Source organism: Salmo salar, chromosome ssa07 (assembly GCF_905237065.1).
Source record: "Salmo salar chromosome ssa07, Ssal_v3.1, whole genome shotgun sequence".
Lineage (NCBI taxonomy): Eukaryota > Metazoa > Chordata > Actinopteri > Salmoniformes > Salmonidae > Salmo > Salmo salar.
Genome location: NC_059448.1, coordinates 19,866,655 through 19,886,821, shown reverse-complemented (window position 1 = coordinate 19,886,821; position 20,167 = coordinate 19,866,655). Strand labels below are relative to the sequence as shown.

Genomic DNA, 20,167 nt, shown 5'->3' with positions numbered 1-20,167 from the left:
TTTGGATGGCAGCTACCTCATTCCCTGTCGCTGACAGACACGGTGTGAGTATATGTGCCTTTGTCTATTGGGATATGATAGTGAGTCACACTGTTGATGGCCTTCAGGACTGTGTTGACTTTTTAAAGTTGACAATGCTTCAGTCAGTGCAACACTTCAATAAGTGCAAGTCCACAGATAATCAACAAGTCCATAACCCTTTTCAATAGACAAAGATGGATATTTTTTCCCCTGCTTTGGCAGAGTTCAAAGTTACAGTCGTGGCCAAAAGTTTGGAATGACACAAATATTAATTTACACAAAGTTTGCTGCTTCAGTGTCTTTAGATATTTTTGTCCGATGTTACTATGGAACACTGAAGTAAAATTACAAGCATTTCATAAGTGTCAAAGGCTTTTATTGACAATTACATGAAGTTGATGCAAAGAGTCAATATTTGCAGTGTTGACCCTTCTTTTTCAAAACCTCTGCAATCCACCCTGGCATGCTGTCAATTAACTTCTGGGCCACATCCTGACTGATGGCAGCCCATTCTTGCATAATCAATGCTTGGAGTTTGTGGGTTTTGTTTGTCCACCCGCCTCTTGAGGATTGACCACAAATTCTCAATGGGATTAAGGTCTGGGGAGTTTCCTGGACATGGACCGAAAATATCAATGTTTTGTTCCCCAAGCCACTTAGTTATCACTTTTGCCTTATGGCAAGGTGCTCCATCATGCTGGAAAAGGCATTGTTCGTCACCAAACTGTTCCTGGATGGTTGGGAGAAGTTGCTCTCAGAGGATGTGTTGGTATCATTCTATATTCATGGCTGTGTTCTTAGGCGAAATTGTGAGTGAGCCCACTCCATTGGCTGAGAAGCAACCCCACACATGAATGCTCTCAGGATGCTTTACTGTTGGCATGACACAAGACTGATGGCAGCGCTCACCTTGTCTTCTCCGGACAAGCTTTTTTCCGGATGCCCCAAACAATCGGAAAGGGGATTCATCAGAGAAAATGACTTTACCCCAGTCCTCAGCAGTCCAATCCCTGTACCTCTTGCAGAATATCAGTCTGTCCCTGATGTTTTTCCTGGAGAGAAGTGGCTTCTTTGCTGCCCTTCTTGACACCAGGCCATCCTCCAAAAGTCTTCACCTCACTGTGCGTGCAGATGCACTCACACCTGCCTGCTGCCATTCCTGAGCAAGCTCTGTACTGGTGGTGCCCCGATCCCGCAGCTGAATCAACTTTAGGAGATGGTCCTGGTGCTTGCTGGATTTTCTTGGGCGCTCTCCTTGAAGTTCTTAATGATCCGATAAATGGTTGATTTAGGTGCAATCTTACTGGCAGCAATATCCTTGCCTATGAAGCCCTTTTTGTGCAAAGCAATGATGACGGCACGTGTTTCCTTGCAGGTAACCATGGCTGACAGAGGAAGAACAATGATTCCAAGCACCACCCTCCTTTTGAAGCTTCCAGTCTGTTATTCGAACTCAATCAGCATGACAGAGTGATCTCCAGCCTTGTCCTCGTCACTCACACCTGTGTTAACGAGAGAATCCCTGACATGATGTCAGCTGGTCCTTTTGTGGCAGGGCTGAAATGCAGTGGAAATGTTTTTTGGAGATTCAGTTCATTTGCATGGCAAAGAGGGACTTTGCAATTAATTGCAATTCATCTGATCACTCGTCATAACATTCTGGAATATATGCAAATTGCCATCATGCAAACTGAGGCAGTAGACTTTGTGAAAATGTATATTTGTGTCATTCTCAAAACTTCTGGCCACGACTGTACATAATTAATTCCTCAGAGAGTCAGAGTCCGTGGATTCTGGATACATATACCTACAATACTGAGCTAGCATGATAAATCACCCATATGCTTTAAGTTCAAAGGTAAAGTACAAACATGAAAGTTAGACTGGGCAGCGTGGTGCAATCAAGAAGGAGATGAGGGCAGTTATTGTTGAAAGGCACCACATTAGCTGTTCTATGTCATCTTAATTGAGTTAAGAAAAAGCTCACATCATTAAATAACCAAGTTCATGCTTCTAACACAGGTTATTTACTCGCATTTGGTCAGCTTTCAAAATGTCCAGCAGGTACAGTTCTGGTTGAAAACGGGTTATAGAGACATCACTTCAACCAACTACTACAGCCTTTTAACTATACCTCAACTTAGTAATATCTCTATCTAGGACTAAGTAATATCGACAACGCTTACAGTAATAAGCTGTTTATGAACAACTGAACGTATCGAACAGCGTCTTATCAGAAAAGCCCAAACACGTCCCGAACTTAAAAGTAGAGTAGTATTATTGTCATTTCTAACGGGAACACCATGTCTATCTGCCGGAATACAGTGAAATGAAAGATGAGGCGGGCCTCTGCCCGCTCAAAGTGAAGATGGTAATTGCGGCATGCCAATCTATAATCTCTCACTCAGAGGGTAATGTGTAATAACAATGCCTAGACAGAACAGCGCGAAATGTTTAGTTACCATGGAGACAAAGTATGGTCACTCCAATTTATGGCATTTTTGTGCTCTTTCTTCACCATTCATTAGTGCTTCCGGATTGGAATGCCTTGGCAGTGTGTCAATGGACGCCTGCGTTTCCTCAGAACCAAAATGTCTTTCGAGTAGAAAAATGCAGCAATTTTGGAATTGGGGTGTAACGACTTTCCACTTTCCCCCTGAATGAACACCAGCATCCTGGGGTTTCCAAAAGGTGAGTGAATAATATGACATAGTGCTTCTTTCACTCACATTTTGCCCTATTTTTCAACGTTTTTTTTCTTCTGTTAAGGCCCCTAGATTATTCACAGCTTCCCTCTGCATTCATGGCCCGGTTTGACACCAAGGCTTGAGCACACTGGCTCCCCCAAGCCAAGCGGCTTAGTGACAAACAGTAACTCCTCCTCACTGGGGGTGACCCCCTTTGGACCAGAGGGGCTGGTTGACTGGAGCAGGGTGGGAGCTGGGGTGGAGGGGAGGTCTGTGGTTACATGGCCTTGGGCAAACTGGGAGAGACATTATAGAGTCATCCTTCCCTGCTGACTAAGGTTCACTGCCTTGGGGGAGAGAGAGAAAGAGAAAGTGCAAAGAAGATGGGAGAGAGAGAGTGAGACAGAGGTGAGAGAGCGAGAGGGAGGAAGAGAGAGAGAGAAAGAGGGGGGAGAGAGCGCTAGATAGGGGGAAGGGAGGGAGAGAGCGAGAGAGAGGGGAGGGAGAAAGAGGGAGGAAAAAAAAGAGATCTCTCCTATTATATGTTTCCTCTCTTTATCCCTCTCACCCTCCTCGCTTTTCCTGTGTCTGTCAAACACCTCTGTATTTCTCATCACTTTCTGTTGTTTTCCCAGAAGACTAAAGCGGACAATGAAGCGTCCAACAGTGCAAAGAAAGAACACATAGATCTTTTCTCCCAGGTAAAAGAGCACTAAGGCACAACATATTAATTCATGCTTTTAAAATAAATAAAATGCACCCTTTCGCTAAATCTTTCTTTCATACGAGTCTTTGTTCCCCCTCAGAAACTGCAGGGGTAGAAGTTCAGGAACGAGAAGACCTCTCAGGGAAATGAGACAGCAACAAATAAACGTCAAAGTAAAAAATAATGAGTTGCAATATATTTGCTTCAATGTAACGAAAGAACATCAATTGAAAAGTAATCTTGGATTTAAGCATCACAGTGAGATACTTAAACGCACAACAAACACCAGCAACCCCAAATATTTTAGGAGGCGCATAAATACAATCTTTATCGTTATTGGTCCATTGTACACAGAAAATGTAAATGTGTTAATTTATGCTTTCCCAGTACCCAGCTCCAACACAACAAACAGATGCTGATTCTCCTTCAATTCATCAACCTGCGAATATCGGAATGTTCGAAACATTGAATCATGCGTTCAGGTATTCTAAATGCTTTCAAGCATAGTATGTATCCAGACGACTAAATGGCAGCCTCTTAGCTAGAACTCTTGAAGGTCCAAATGCATTTTCCTTTTACAACGGCCACTCTCTCCAACTACTCACACAAGGCAAGGGGACAATTAATACACACAACACCAAGGATGCTTTCGGCACAAAGAAATGCTCTTAGATTTTGATCTTAACTCTGTGCCATTGTGTAGAATGTGCTATGAAGGTTGCAAAACAGAGCTCTCCATCATCTACTACTTGTGGAATTTGTATTGCTTCTACGGGATCTGAGCTGAAAGCAAACAGAATGAGGAGCCGGTGGAACAGGCCTTACCTTGACCTCCACGTGAGCCATGAGGACTGCAAAGTTAGTCAGGTGGGTACAAGAGCACGTGGTGTGAGTCCTGTTGGTGCCTAGCAACCGGCAATCCTGCGTCGACCAGTACCCCGTCATGGTCCTCTTGGAATAACTCCAGAAAGAACAGTTGGGGTTAAAGCTTTCCTTGGATTGCTGTGGGGGACAAACCACATAACAATTAGCCTATGGGCCCCTGCACAATGGAGCTAATGGGAGGAAAAACACACACATTGATTGCAGGTTGAGTCATGTTTCTTTTCTAAATGGCTCTGGCTGGGTTAAATGGAAACGCATGGGGCTAATTCCAGGTAAGCTCCCATAACCTCGACACGCCACAATGCCATAACACCAGATCCGGACTAAATATTTCAGAAAAAGACCCTTAATTCCCTTTTCCGGTGGCAGTTCAGGTTTAGTTCAATGGTGGCGGCGGCAGCCTTTCATTGTGTTTTTCAACCTCACTTTAACCTTCACTGTGCGACAATAGACTGCCCCGCCGCTCTCTGCAAGGTGGCGGCCTTAACGGCTAGCGTTGCCTGCCATCTCGCTGGCCCGTTTCAAAACAGCCACTTAAGAGCTTAATGCAGATAAAGTGCGAGAGGAAAGGCATGCCGATGCATAGGAATGCCTCAAATAGTTTTCAACAGGTAAAGTTTCCTTGACGTGGGAAACCACCATCTCTTGCAGCTAGGTATTGCCGGGCCACTTCAATTGCACCTTAAATCCTGGGTGCATTTAAGGGAATTGTCCACAGCAGAAGACAATCTGGCTGCTACTGACAATGCAATCAAAACTGTGACTGTGGAACATGGGCAGAGTCCCAAATGGCACCATATACGGCTCTGGTCAAAAGTAGTGCACTGTATAGGGAATAGGATTCCATTTGTGACACATCCATAATCAGCAGATCCTCTCAGAGATAAACGTCCCACCTTATTGAGTTATCCTCCACGCAGCCAACCAATGGCTAGTTGGATACAGTGCAGCACGGTCGTGGAATAACCAGACCAGGTGACCTTCTGTCCCATTCACAACTTTAAGTAGTCCATTAAGTGCTGAGGCAAGGAAGCGAAACAATAACTAGAGGACGACCACAGTCCCCTGGGACCAGTGGTCCAACACCATCTGATCTAAAGGTTTTTCATTGTAGAGCGATGGAACAAAAGACTAGAGTGAAGAGCAGTACAGCCTGATCCTAGATCTGTTTATGGTGTATAGCCAAGTACTATGGTGGTGTATAGCCAAGTACTATGGTTGTGTTTGGTATGACAGTCGGTGGTGTAGTGGAGGGTAAACACAAGAAAACGCAGTTTACCCACCTTTTGCGGAAGAACGCATTGAAAGTATAAGGAGCGTTACTTTATTCACTGCGACCAAGTTTAACCACTTATTTTCTTTACCACTACATCACTGATGACAATTAACATAGTAGTTGCCAAGATGACACAAATAGATCTGAACCCAGGCTATCCTTATCCTAGGATAAGTCCGTTTTTGTCACGATTGGCATGACAATGACCATAGTAGTTGGCAAGACAGCAGAAACAGATCTGGAACCAGGCTATGAGAAGTACGTCCTCCTATCCATTCATACTCTAGTGTACCTGCAGTTATATAACCATCCATATAGATTCAGTTCATCTTTTTGAATACTCTCTTGACGAACCTTAGAATACTCTTTAAATAATCAACTTTTTAGAAGACAGAGCAAACAGCCGTTCAGAAAAAAAGACATGTCCTCACTGACAGAGGTGCAGTGGAGGGAAGCACAAACTTACTGTATATAAGAGCACTGTTTTATTGAGATTAGACCAGTGGGGCAAGAAAAACGTAGGAAAGCGGCGGCGGGCTCCAGTTGGTCCCCAGTAATAACTGCATTGGCCCCAAGTGTTACACCCCCCCCTCCCTGCCTAATAACAGCTTTGGGCGCCGTTGGGAGACAAACCGGGGCTGTTTCAATGGAGTCGTGCGAGGGGAAGATAATGCAGTCGGGGAGGAAGTTAATGCTCCGCCTATGACTAACCAGCCTTCAGGGAAGAACAATAGAACCCTCATATTAGCTCAGCCTTCCAGGTTAGACTGTTCTGTTCTAAAACTAATAGGGAGAAAACGAATGAAAACAAAGTTTTGCATCGTCAATATGTTATGAAAGATCGAGGTAAAACTTTAAGATGGGGGGGCTATGGGGTGACTCCATTAATTTAAAAGTCCAAAATGGATGTACCAGTCCCAAATTGCCCCTTTAAGAAACTCAGTGAATTTTATGATAATCCCAAAGGTGTGTGTGTGTGTGTGTGTGTGTGTGTGTGTGTGTGTGTGTGTGTGTTTGTGTGTGTGCGTACACGTTCTACCTGCAGGTGTTTCAAGGTAAATATGACCGGTTCAGACAGGTAGACTTTGTTGTTCTCTTTGTTGATAGCTGCGGTGATGACGGGAGAGTTGACAATGACAGAGTAATTGGTGGCCATGGCTTCCCTGCCGAGCTTCATGCTGGCATTCTCTGTAGACAGGTAGGCTCCGATGTGTTTGTACAGGACGAAGGCCATTCGGATCTCTCCTAGGAAAAATAACACATCATGGGTCAGTCTCAATTTCTTGAAAATCCATCCTCTGCTCATCTCCTCCCCTTTGTCTGTAGTGACAGGTGAAAACAATATGGCGTAAGCTCATCATTAGGCTGGCTTTCACCAGCTCAGTTCTTTCAGATCAGAGGGATGAAGGAAAGTAGAATTTAAGGCAATTGAGACTTGAGACGGAGCCACCACTGACGAACTGAAAGTGTGTGGTTAAAATGTTTGCCATACAGTATAATGTTATTGTACATGTGACTTAACAGCGCAAATCAATGTTAAAGTAGCAGAGACATTAACGCCAGAAAACCAAACAAAATCCAAAAAACAAAATCCAATTCTGTCCATAAATTAAAAAAGTGTGTAAACCTAGGCTAGATGTGCCAAGGTGTTATATGCCTACGAGAGACCCACACACATTGAAGAGCACAGAGTCAGCCGGAATGCAGCCGGCCTTTGGAACCATTTTGGGGTTAAGTGCCTGCTCCAGGACATAACGGCGTTGGGCCACCACAGTTCATCCTACAGATGTCAAAGGTTACAGTTCCACAAAGTCTTGGAGCACCCAATAACTTAACATATTCAAATTCATAAGACTTCAAAATAAGGATGCATTTTGGGGGTACGGTAAAAACTGCATTCATTCTTTTTCGATTTTTGATTCCACAGGATTATAGAGTTGAAACTATTTTGGACAAAATATAGGGAAAATTGGTCAAACACATTCGCTGCTCCGAGCATGTTATCAAGAGCAACAAAGGTGTCGAGGCTGAAAAAAAGACCTCCGTAGGTATGATAGGTCGATTTAATTAAACTTCAATGAAATGTCATTATTGCTTTATTGCACTGACAAAGGCAACAGATACTCTTCCTAATTTCTTTCCCCGCTCCCATCGCACTACCTTATCCCTCTCCTGGCGTCTTTCTTTAGACGGTGGATATGAAAGCACACCCCTCCCACAGCGACTTGGATCACTCACTCGAGATGAAAATAAAACAATTTGTGTGTTACCTCTCAATGAACGGGAAATAAAAGCAAATGAAGATATAATGAAGCATCAGGCACCACTGGACATTCATCGAGAGCCAAGAGCGGTGAGCACGCGCTAACAGCCTAACTCATTTGCACGAACAAGTAATCAAGTCCAAAAACGGGCCGTGGAGCTCCCGTAGGTAGCCCCGCATTGTGTATAATAGCCTCATTAAAGTTTGAAGCAGCTCTTGAACACAACTAATTCCGCAACCAGGGACCCTCTTTTGTCCATTTGAAGTCGAGTAAAAAAGGCGCTTTGCTTTATCAGAGGTTGTATCAGGGGTGGCCAACCCTCCTCCTGGAGGACTTCCCTTCTGCTAGGCTTTCTCTCCAGCTCTTATTTAGCACACCTCATTCTACTAATTAGCTGCTTTCCATGACCTTGATACTATGCAGAATCAACTGTGTTATAACAAGGTTGCAACAAAACCCAGGTAGATCCAGTATCTCTTTCCGGAAGAGGGTTGGTCACCTCTGCCTGAAACCAAGTGTAAGTCCTCCACCTGCTTCTAACATTTTGGCACACAATTATATTGATGTTATTCCAGGGAAACTATTCAATTACCGTGTAACGGGTCTGTAAGTACAAGTGGTTACACTGGTACTTACCACTTCTACAGGCGCAAAACAGTAGCAACAACGTATCTGTCAACCAATTGAAAATGTAGCTTTTTTATGGAATCATTTGCCGCGTCGAACGTGCGTTTTGGTTTGAAGGCACCCTAACTCCGCACACACAAAAAACATGTTACTGGAAAGCAACCCATGCTTTTAACAGCCTGTTAGAAGCAGGTGGTATGCAAGTATAATTAGCTGCAGGGAAGTTATATTTCTCATTCACACCAGGCCCTGCAAAGGGGCGCGTTTTAAACTCCCAAGCCCCTTTCAAAGCAGCTTACACTTCTGTTCCTATTGAATTGACCTACTTTTTCAATATATTAGCTAACGGTGAGCAAAAACAGGGTGCCAGCTTTGTTGTTGTTTGAGACACGGTTTACCCTTTTAAGATATTTGAGCATATCTCTCCTTTACTGGTTACAAAGAAAAAACATTTCCTATACTCTTATGGCATCAGAAAAAGAAGCAAACTATGCATGGAATTATCAATGGCAGACTTATCTCAGACAGGGATGTTCAGACCAGAAGAGCTACTGGGTATGCAGGCACTAACTGATGGAATGGAACAAAACCCTGCACAACCAATAGCTGTTCAGGACTGGAGTTGGAGAGCCCTGATATATACATTTTTTTATTAAAAGGCAAAGCCATTTACCGTTTCTCCCATGTTGTTTCAAGGTGCTTGATGACAGGGAGATGGAGTTACCATGGCCTCCACTTTGTGGGAATTTCAGGTCGGGCAGATTTCCTTCCGTACTCATCCGGGCCACCTCCAGCTCTGGACAGAAGCAAATGAGAAGAAACCATTTAAAGAACATTATTATGAGGGGTGAAAGTGTAGACAGTGATGCAAGAGAATTCCATCTGGGATAACATTTGCAGTATATGAATGTTAACCCATGCACCCACCAGCGCTCGCTGTCAACCTACCGAAACGTGTTAGCATTGAACAATAGCTTTACATTGTAATATGAAACTCAGTTCTGCTCTGACTGTATGCATCACAGCACTGGAGTTTGTTTCAGATCAGAGACAAAGCAGACAAAGGGGTAACAACAAAGTTTAAGAAACACTTGATCAAAAGATGCTCCCTTCCCCAACATCAGCTATTATGCATTACTTTATGCATTTCACAAACTTCAAATGGATTTTCAAGGGGATACCTTGTCAGATTTTTCTCAGAAGCCTTTTACTCTGATATAATTGATTCCATTCATCAGTGGTTTCAGGGTGTGTTGAATGAAGTACATCATCCTCTGAATTCGGTAGGCTTTGAAGAGTAGCGTCCCACTGAAGCCTTCTGATCAACACTGGGCTATACACGTCTCGCAACACTTTCTTCATCGAGTTAGGAGTAACTGAGGGAGCCTGGTTGCGTACCTCCTTGCTTCGTGTTGAAGTCCACTAACTTTTGCCAACTGAGAAAATTGGCGCTCACTTCAAGGAAGCTATCAATGTTGGGGGTGAGCTGAGAGGAAAGCGATGGGTAGACGAGATAGAGACAAATGGTGAAGACAGCCAGGTTTTGGAGAACCGGCACAACAGCTGTTGTGTCTGAGGGGAGATCATCATTTGTGGTTTAAAGGCTGCTGCATCGTACAGCAGAGGAAAATGAGGAGTCGATAGGAGATTGGCAGAAATAATCAGTTTATAAGAGATACTGTACTTTTCATGTGCTTGAATATAGTTTGAGAATACAGAACAAGACCCATCTTAAAATAGTACATTGTCTTTTAAATTCTTCACTTGGGCTTGTCTGGTGCAATGGAACTAATGGAATAGTCCCCAAAGTGCAAACCCTGCCACCTGTCCCTCCAGGCAGGCCCAATCAAACGTTATAAGTATTTTAAGGAAAACCAATACTATTTGAACACAGGCCTGGACAGTACTATGTTAATTGGGAGAGATGGCATCAAAAATGTCTAACTTCTTTCAACTTCTGGCTTCAAGGCCACCTCTCGAATGCTCGCACAAAACACCCACAGAGGGAAGGCATAACCTTCTTATTGTGGCTGTCCTTGAAAAAAGAAGTTGTTTTCATGCTCTCACTTTAAGAGAACCTTTGTATTAACATTCCGTGGCACCCTCGCAACTGCTACACAATGGTGCAAGGGATTCTTTTGGAGATGGCGAGATGTATTCTTATTCAACTGGAAAGCAACAATGGCCGATATACCGAACAATCCCAGATCAGGGCTAACTGAGTCAGTTGCAATGTTTTTCATCCCGCTGGATGAGCCATGAAAAGAAGGCTTAAGACTGGCTTTAGGCATCGCACACACACACACACACAATAGGTGTTGATGTGTATGCCGGTTGAAATAAGACGGCAGAAATCTGTTCATAAGATCAGCGATGAGAGGGAGTGATACACAGACATGCATGCAAACAAACAAAAGGTGGAGAGAAGATTAACACATACAGTGCATTCGAAAAGTATTTCGACCCCTTCCGCATTTTCCTCATCAATATACACACACAATACCCCATAATGACAAAACGAACTGATTTTCTTTTACATTTTTGCACATTTCTAGAAAACAACAACAATACCATATTTACATAAGTATTCAGACACTTTGCTATGAGACTCGAAATTGAGCTTCGGTGCATCCTGTTTCCATTGATCATCCCTGTGGTGTTTCTACAACTTGATTGGAGTCCACCTGTGGTAAATTCAATTTATTGGGCATGATTTGGAAAGGCACACACCTGTTGAGACACAGATCTGGGGAAGGGATCCAAAAAATGTCTGCAGCATTGAAGGTAACCAAGAACACAGTGGCCTCCATCATTCTTATATGGAAGGAGTTCGGAACCACCAAGACACTTCCTAGAGCTGGCCACATGGCTAAACTGAGCCATCGTGGGAAGGAGGCTTTGGTCAGGGAGGTGACCAAGAAACAGATGGTCACTCTGACAGAGCTCCAGAGTTCCTCTGTGGAGATGGGAGAACCTTCCAGAAGGACAACCATCACTTCAGCACTCCACCAATCAGGCCTTTATGGTGGAGTGGCCAGATGGAAGCCACACCTCAGTAAATGGCACATGACAGCCCGCTTGGAGTTGCCAAAAGGCACTTAAAGGTCTCTCAGACCATGAGAAACAAGATTCTCTGGTCTAATGAAACCAAGATTGAACTCTTTTCAGCGGCAGGGACTGGAAGACTAGTCAGGATCGAGGGAAAGATACAGATTCTTGATGAAAAGCTCTCGGGAGCAGGTTAGGACCTCAGACAGGCGAAGGTTTGGACCTCCAACAGGACAACGACCCTAAGCACATAGCCAAGACAACGCAGGACGGGCTTCGGGATAAGTCTCAATATATTTGAGTGGCCCAGCAAGAGACCGGACTTGAACCCGTTCGAACATCTCTGGAGAGACCTGAAAATACCTGTGCAGCGATGCTCCCCATCCATCCTGACAGAGCTTGAGAGGATCTGCAGAGAAGAACGGGAGATATTCCCCAAATACAGGTGTGCCATACCCAAGAAGACGTGAGGCTGTAATCGCTGCCAAAGGTGCTTCAACAAAGTACTGCATAAAAGGTCTGAATACCTATGTAAATGTCATATTTCAGTCTTTTATTTTTTTACAATTGTATTTTTTTTGCTTTGTCATTATGGGTTATTGTGTGTAGATTGATGAGGAAAAAAATTATTTAATCACTTTTAGAATAAGGCTGTAACGTCATAAAATGTGGAAAAAGTCAAGGGGTCTGAATACTTTCCAAAAGTACTGTATACACACACGCACGCGCATATGCTGGCACTACAACTTGTATATTTTGTGCATTGCAGGAACATTTTCCTGCAACAGAGTGATCAAATTAAGATCCTACATCTGAACCTTATGAAATTATCTTCTTTCAACGCCTCATTTTCCGATGCAGCAGTCTTTGAACCACAAATTATGATCTCCCCTCAGACACAACAGCTGTTGTGCCGGCACTCCAAAATGTGGCTGTGTTTACCATTCATCTTGATCTCGTCTACCCATCGCTTTCCTCTCAGCTCACACCCAAAAATGATCACTTCCTTAAAGCGAGGGCCAATCTCAGAGGGCAAAATTGTTCGTCAGCTTCAACCATTCTTTAACCTGTTGGGGGTAGGGGGCAGTATTTACACGGCCGGATAAAAAACGTACCCGATTTAAACTGGTTACTACTCTTACCCAGAAATGAGAATATGCATATAATTATTGGCTTTGGATAGAAAACCCCCTAAAGTTTCTAAAACTGTTTGAATGGTGTCTGTGAGTATAACAGAACTCATATGGCAGGCAAAAACCTGAGAAGATTCCTTACAGGAAGTGGCCTGTCTGACCATTCCTTGAGCATCTTGCCTCTGTTTATTGAAGACTGAGGATCTTTGCTGTAACGTGACACTTCCTACGGCTCCCATAGGCTCTCAGAAGGCGGGAAAAAGCTGAATGATATCGAGGCAGCCCCAGGCTGAAACACATTTGCGCTTTTGGCAAGTGGCCGATCAGAGGACAATGGGCTTAGGCGCGTGCACAAGTCGACCCCATGCTTTATTTTCTTTCGTCTTTTTACCTAAACGCAGATTCCCGGTCGGAATATTATCACTTTTTTACGAGAAAAATGGCATAAAAATTGATTTTAAACAGCGGTTGACATGCTTCGAAGTACGGTAATGGAATATTTAGAATTTTTTTGTCACGAAATGCGTCGTGCTCGTCACCCTTCTTTACCCTTTCGGATAGTGTCTTGAATGCACGAACAAAACGCTGCTGTTTGGATATAACAATGGATTATTTTGGACCAAACCAACATTTGTTATTGAAGTAGAAGTCCTGGGAGTGCATTCTGATGAAGAACACCAAAGGTAATAACATTCTTCTTATAGTAAATCTGACTTTGGTGAGTGCTAAACTTGCTGGGTGTCTAAATAGCTAGCCCTGTGATGCCATCTACTTAGAATATTGCAAAATGTGCTTTCACCGAAAAGCTATTTTAAAATCGGACATATCGAGTGCATAGAGGAGTTCTGTATCTATAATTCTTAAAATAATTGTTATGCTTTTTGTGAACGTTTATCGTGAGTAATTTAGTAAATTTTTTGTAAATTCACCGGAAGTATGCTAGTTCTGAACGTCACATGCTAATGTAAAAAGCTGGTTTTTGATATAAATATGAACTTGATTGAACAAAACATGCATGTATTGTATAACATAATGTCCTAGGTGTGTCATCTGATGAAGATCATCAAAGGTTAGTGCTGCATTTAGCTGTCTTCTGGGTTTTTGTGACATTATATGCTAGCTTGAAAAATGGGTGTCTGATTATTTCTGGCTGGGTACTCTGCTGACATAATCTAATGTTTTGTTTTCGTTGTAAAGCCTTTTTGAAATCGGACAGTGTGGTTAGATTAACGAGAGTCTCGTCTTTAAAATGGTGTAAAATAGTCATATGTTTGAGAAATTGAAGTAATAGCATTTCTAAGGTATTTGAATAACGCGCCACAGGATTCCACTGGCTGTTACGTAGGTCGGACGATTTCGTCCCGCCGACCCTAGAGAGGTTAACCGCACAAAGCGAGAAAGTGTACAACAAGGCTCCCTCTGTTACACCTGAACTCCTCCTCACTCAATAAAGAAAGTTATCCTGCAACAGGGTGATCAAATGAAGATAATACATCTGTAGGTACACACACACACACACACACACACACACAGACTAACTAACGTTATTAGGATCTTGTTTAGTGAGGAGTACATACACTCAGTCAGTTTATTAGGTACACCACCCCTTTCAAGAAAACGGTTCACTCCTACAGACAGTGAGTCACGTGGCCATGGCTTGCTATATAAAGCATGCAGACAGGCATCAAGACCTTCAGTTACTGTTTGACTGAACGTTAGAATGGACAACATGAGTGACCTAAGCTACTTTAAGCGTGGTATCATCTGTGCTAGGAGCGCCAGTTCCAGTATCTCAGAAACGTCCGGCATCCTGGGATTTCCACGCACGACAGTGTCTAGGGTTTACTGGGAACGGTGCAACAAACACAAAACATTTAGTCAGCGGCAGTCTTGTGGGCAAAAACGGTTCGTTGAGAAAAGGTTGTAGGAGAATGTCAAGAATCGTGAAAGCTAACAGGCAGACCACAAACAGAAAAATAATGGTGCAGTACAACAGAGGTGTGCAGAACGACATCTCGGAATGCACAACTTTTCGGTCCTTGTCTGGATGGGCTACTGCAGCAGACGACGACACCGGGTTCCACTCCTATCAGCTAAAAACAAGAAAAAGAGTCTCCAGTGGGCACATGATCACCACACTGGACAATTGAGGTGCAAAAAAACATTGCCTGGTCCGACGAATCCGAGTTCCTGTTGCATCATGCTGATGGCAGAGTCAGGATTTGGCGTAAGCAGCATGAGTCCATGGTTCCATCCTGCTGGTTGTCAACGGTACAAGCTGGTGGCAGTGGTGTAATGGTGTGGGGAATGTTTTCCTGGCACACGTTAGGGCCCTTGAAACCAATTGAGCAACGTGTCCATGCCCAGAATAATTCAGGCAGTTCTGGAGGGTCTTACCCGGTACCTAATAAACTGGCCATGTATTTCTGGCAACAAGAGCATGAAAACAGGAATAATATATCCTAGGTAAGCTTTTGTATTGCTTGTGAGTACTGCACATAAAAATGTAAATGTTTCACGCACAAACAAAGACTACAGGTACATACATTATTCAGCCATTGCCTAGGAGAGAGCAATCATCGGAACAGTGGACAAGAGAGCACCAGCTGTTCTGGACGACTATATGATCCCGCTCTTTGTAGCCAAATGTAAGTAAGTCCTTTAAACAGGTTAACATTAACAAGGCCGCAGGGACGGACAGATTACCAGGATGCGTACACGGAGCATGTGCTGACCAACTGGCAAGTGTCTTCAATGACATTTTCAACCTCTGCCTGACCCAGTCTGTAATACCTACATGTTTCAAGCAGACCACCATAGTCCCTGTGAACGCCAAGGTAACCTGTCTAAATGACTATCGCCCTGTAGAACTCACATCTGTAGCCAAAAAATGCTTTGAAAGGCTGGTCATGGGTCACATCAACACCATCATCTCAGACACCGTGGACCCACTCCAATTTGCATACCGCCCCAACAGATCCACAGATGATGCAATCTCTATTGCACTCCAGACTGCCCTTTCCTACCTGGACAAAATAAATGTCTACTGTATGTGAGAATGCTGTTCATTGACTACAGCTGGGGGTACAATACCAGAGTGCCCTCAAAGCTCATCACTAAGCTAAGGATCCTGCGACTGAACACCTCCCTCTGCAACTAGATAATGGACTTCCAGACATGGCGACATGGGTAGGCAACAAATCTGCCAAGGTGACCCTCAACATGGGAGCCCCTCAGGGTTGCATGCTTAGTCCCCTCCTTTTCTCCCTGTTCTCCCTTGACTGTGCATGACTCCAACATCATCATTAAGTTTGCTGACGACACAATGGTGGTAGACCTGATCACCAACAACGATGAGAGGGAGGTTGTCAGAAACTTGGCAGCGTAGTTCCAGGACAACAACCTCTCCCTTAACATCAGCAAGACAAAGGAGCTGATTGTGGACTACAGGAAAGGGAGGGCCGAGCACATCCAGAGCTTAAAAGCTCCTCAGATCCTTAGTGATGTGGACACCAGCATGGTCCAAACACACCAAGACAGTCGTGAAAAGGGCACGACAATGCCTCTTCCCCTTCAGGAGGCAGGAAAGATTAGGCATGGGACCTCAGATCCTTAAAAAGTTATACAGGTACACCATTGAGAGCATCTTGACTGGCTGCATCACCGCTTGGTTTGGCAACTGCTTGGCATCTGACCATAAGGCGCTACAGAGGGTAGTGCATATGGCCCAGTACATCACTGGGGCCGAGCTCTCTTCCACCCAGGACGTCTATACGAGGTGGTGTCAGAGGAAGGCCATAAAAACTGTCAAAGACTCCAGACACACAAGTCATAGACTGGCAAGTGGTACAGCACGGCAAAGGCTCCTGAACAGCTAGTACACACAAGCCATAAGACTGCTGAACAGTTAACCAAATGGCTACCTGGACTACATGCATTGACCCTCTTTTTTTTGTTGCACTGGCTCTATGCACACTCACTGGACTCTACCCACACGTACTACAGGGGCGGCAGGTAGCCTAGTGGTTATAGTGTTGGACTTGTAACCGAAAGGTTGCAAGATCGAATCCCCAAGCTGACAAGGTAAAAATCTGTTGTTCTGCCCCTGAACAAGGCAGTTAACCCACTGTTCTTAGGCCGTCATTGAAAATAAGAATTTGTTCTTAACTGACTTGCCTAGTTAAATAAAGGTAAAATAAACACTACAACACAGACACTTTCTTCTGAAACTTGTCAGTATATTCTTGTTCTGAGAAATGAAGGCCATTCCACGCGAGAAATTGCCAAGAAACTGAAGATCTCATACAATGCTGTGTACTACTCCCTTCACAGAACAGCGCAAACTGTCCCTAACCAGAATAGAAAGAGGAGTGGGAGGCACCGGTGCACTACTGAGAAAGAGGACAAGTACATTAGTGTGTCTAGTTTGAGAAACAGATGTCTCACAAGTCCTCAACTGGCAGCTTCATTAAATAGTACCTGCAAAACAACAGTCTCAACGTCAACAGTGAAGAGGGGACTCTGGGATGCTGGCCTTCTAGGCAGAGTTGCAACAAAAAAAGCCATCTCTCAGACTGGCCAATAAAAAGAAAAGATTAAGATGGGTAAAAGAACACAGACACTGGACAGAGGAAGATTGGAAAAAAGTGATATGGACAGACAAATCTAAGTTTGAGGTGTTCGGATCACAAAAGAACATTCCTGAGACACAGAAAATACGAAAAGAAGCTGGAGGAGTGCTTGACGCCATCTGTCAAGCATGATGAAGGCAATGTGATGGTCTGGGGGTGCTTTGCTGATGGTAAAGTGGGAGATTAGTACAGGGTGAAAGAGATTTTTAAGAAAGAAGGCTATCACTCCATTTTGCAACGCTATGCAATACCCTGTGGACGGCACTTAATTGGAGCCAATTTCCTCCTACAACAGGACAATGACCCAAAGCACTGCTCTAAACTATGCAAGAACTATTTAGGGAAGAAGCAGTCAGCTGGTCTTCTGTCTATAATGGAGTGGCCAGCACTCTCACCGGATCTCAATCCTATTGAGCTGTTGTGGGAGCAGCTTGACCGTATGGTATGTAAGAAGTGCCCATCAAGCCAATCCAACTTGTGGGAGGTGCTTCAGGAAGCGTGGGGTGAAATCTCTTCAGATAACATCAACAAATTGACAACTAGAATGCCAAAGGTCTGCAAGGCTGTGATTGCTGCAAATTGAGGATTCTTTGACGAAAGCAAAGTTTGAAGGACACAATTATTATTTCAATTAAAAAGCATTATTTAAAACCTTGTCAACATCTTGACTATATTTCCAATTAATTTTGCAACTCCTTTCATGTATGTTTTCATGGAAAACAAGGACATTTCTAAGTGACCCCAAACTTTTGAACCGTAGTGTGTGTGTGTATACAGTTGAAGTCGGAAGTTTACATACAATTAGGTTGGAGTCATTAAAACTCATTTTTCAACCACTCCACAAATTTCTTGTTAACAAACTATAGTTTTGGCAAGTCGGTTAGGACATCTACTTTGTGCATGACACAAGTAATTTTTTCAACAATTGTTTACAGACAGATTATTTCACTAATAATTCACTGTTTCACAATTCCAGTGGGTCAGAAGTTTACATACACTAAGTTGACTGTGCCTTTAAACAGCTTGGAAAATTCCAGAAAATGATGTCATGGCTTTAGAAGCTTCTGATAGGCTAATTGACATAATTTTAGTCAATTGGAGGTGTACATGTGGATGTATTTCAAGGCCTACCTTCAAACTCAGTGCCTCTTTGCTTGACATCATGGGAAAAATATGCCAAGACCTCAGAAATAAAATTGTAGACCTCCACAAGTCTGGTTCATCCTTGGGAACACTTTTCAAATGCCTGAAGGTACCACGTTCATCTGTACAAACAATAGTACGCAAGTATAAACACCATGGGGCCACACAGCCGTCATACCACTCAGGAAGGAGATGCGTTCTGTCTCCTAGAGATAAACGTACTTTGGTGCGGAAAGTGCAAATCAATCCCAGAACAACAGCAAAGGACCTTGTGAAGATGCTGGAGGAAACAGGTACAAAAGTATCTATATCCACAGTAAAACGAGTCCTATATCGACATAACCTGAAAGGCCGCTCAGCAAGGAAGAAGCCACTTCTCCAGAACCGCCATAAAAAAGCCAGACTACGGTTTGCAACTGCACATGGTGACAAAGACTGTACTTTTTGAAGAAATGTCCTATGGTCTGATGAAACAAAAATATAACTGTTTGGCCATAATGACCATCGTTATGTTTGGAGGAAAAAGGGGAGGCTTGCAAGCCGAAGAACACCATCCCAACCGTGAAGCACGGGGGTGGCAACATCATGTTGTGCGGGTGGTTTGCTGCAGGATGGACTGGTGCACTTCCGAAAATAGATGGCATCATGACGGAGGAAAATTATGTGGATATTTTGAAGCAACATCTCAAGACATCAGTCAGGACGTTAAAGCTTGGTTTCAAATGGCTCTAACAAATGGACAATGACCCCAAGCATACTTCCAAAGTTGTGGCAAAATGGCTTAAGTAAAACAAAGTCAAGGTATTGGAGTGGCCATTACAAAGCCCTGACCAAAATCCCATAGAAAATGTGTGGGCAGAACTGAAAAAGCGTGTGAGAGCAAGGAGACCTACAAACCTGACTCAGTTACACCAGCTCTGTCAGGAGGAATGGGCCAAAATTCACCCAACTTATTGTAGGAAGCTTGTGGAAGGCTCCTCAAAATGTTTGACCCAAGTCAAACAATTTAAAGGCAATGCTACCAAATTCTAATTGAGTGTATCTAAACTTCTGACCCACTGGGAATGTGATGAAAGAAATAAAAGCTGAAATAAATCATTCTCTCTACTATTATTCTGACATTTCACATTCTTAAAATAAAGTGGTGATCCTAACTGACCTAAGACAGGGAATTATTACTAGGATTAAATGTCAGGAATGGTGAAAAACGGAGTTTATATGTATTTGGCTAAGGTGTATGTAAACTTCTGACATCAACTATATATATATACACACATGCATATTGATGCCAGACACACTCACACTGCTACTGCTCTTGTTTTTTATCAAACCCGATTGCCTAGTCACTTTTACACCTACCTACATGTACATATTACCTCAACTACCATGTACCTCTGCACATTGCCTCGGTAACGGTACTCCTTGCATATAGCATCATTATTGTTAATTTATTGTTACTATTTCCTTTTTTTATTTAGCAAATTTAACTATGCATTGTTGAGAAAGGGCTTGTAAGTAAGCATTTTAAATGTAAAGTCTACACCTGCTGTATTCGGCGCATGTAACAAATACAATTTGATTTGACATGGTTATTTTGTGGTGTCTAAATACTTATGTATGTACATGACGGGGTGGGCACTTGGGACCGTGAAGGACAAACAAACCTCATTGGCTGGCAAACTCAACAGAGCAAACCGAAAGTGAAGGCCTAGTAAACATGTCACTGTGCACAATTAACCAGACTAC

At 43.4% G+C, this 20,167-nt stretch overlaps 1 protein-coding gene across 17 annotated transcripts in view; it reads right to left on the bottom strand.

Annotated features, from left to right (window-relative positions):
• LOC106608716 (adhesion G protein-coupled receptor L3) overlaps positions 1-20,167 on the bottom strand; it is a 314,147-nt gene that overhangs the window by 54,140 nt on the left and 239,840 nt on the right. For 11 of the 17 annotated variants that reach the window (XM_045721694.1, XM_045721685.1, XM_045721691.1 and 8 more), the window contains 3 exons: positions 9,140-9,262; positions 6,606-6,820; positions 4,240-4,416 (listed from right to left, as the gene is read on the bottom strand). In XM_045721694.1, coding sequence (XP_045577650.1) covers positions 4,240-4,416; positions 6,606-6,820; positions 9,140-9,262 — 515 coding nt within the window. The remainder of the gene's footprint in view (positions 1-4,239; positions 4,417-6,605; positions 6,821-9,139; positions 9,263-20,167) is intronic. The other 6 variants (XM_045721688.1, XM_045721693.1, XM_045721695.1 and 3 more) reach the window with 1 other exon arrangement.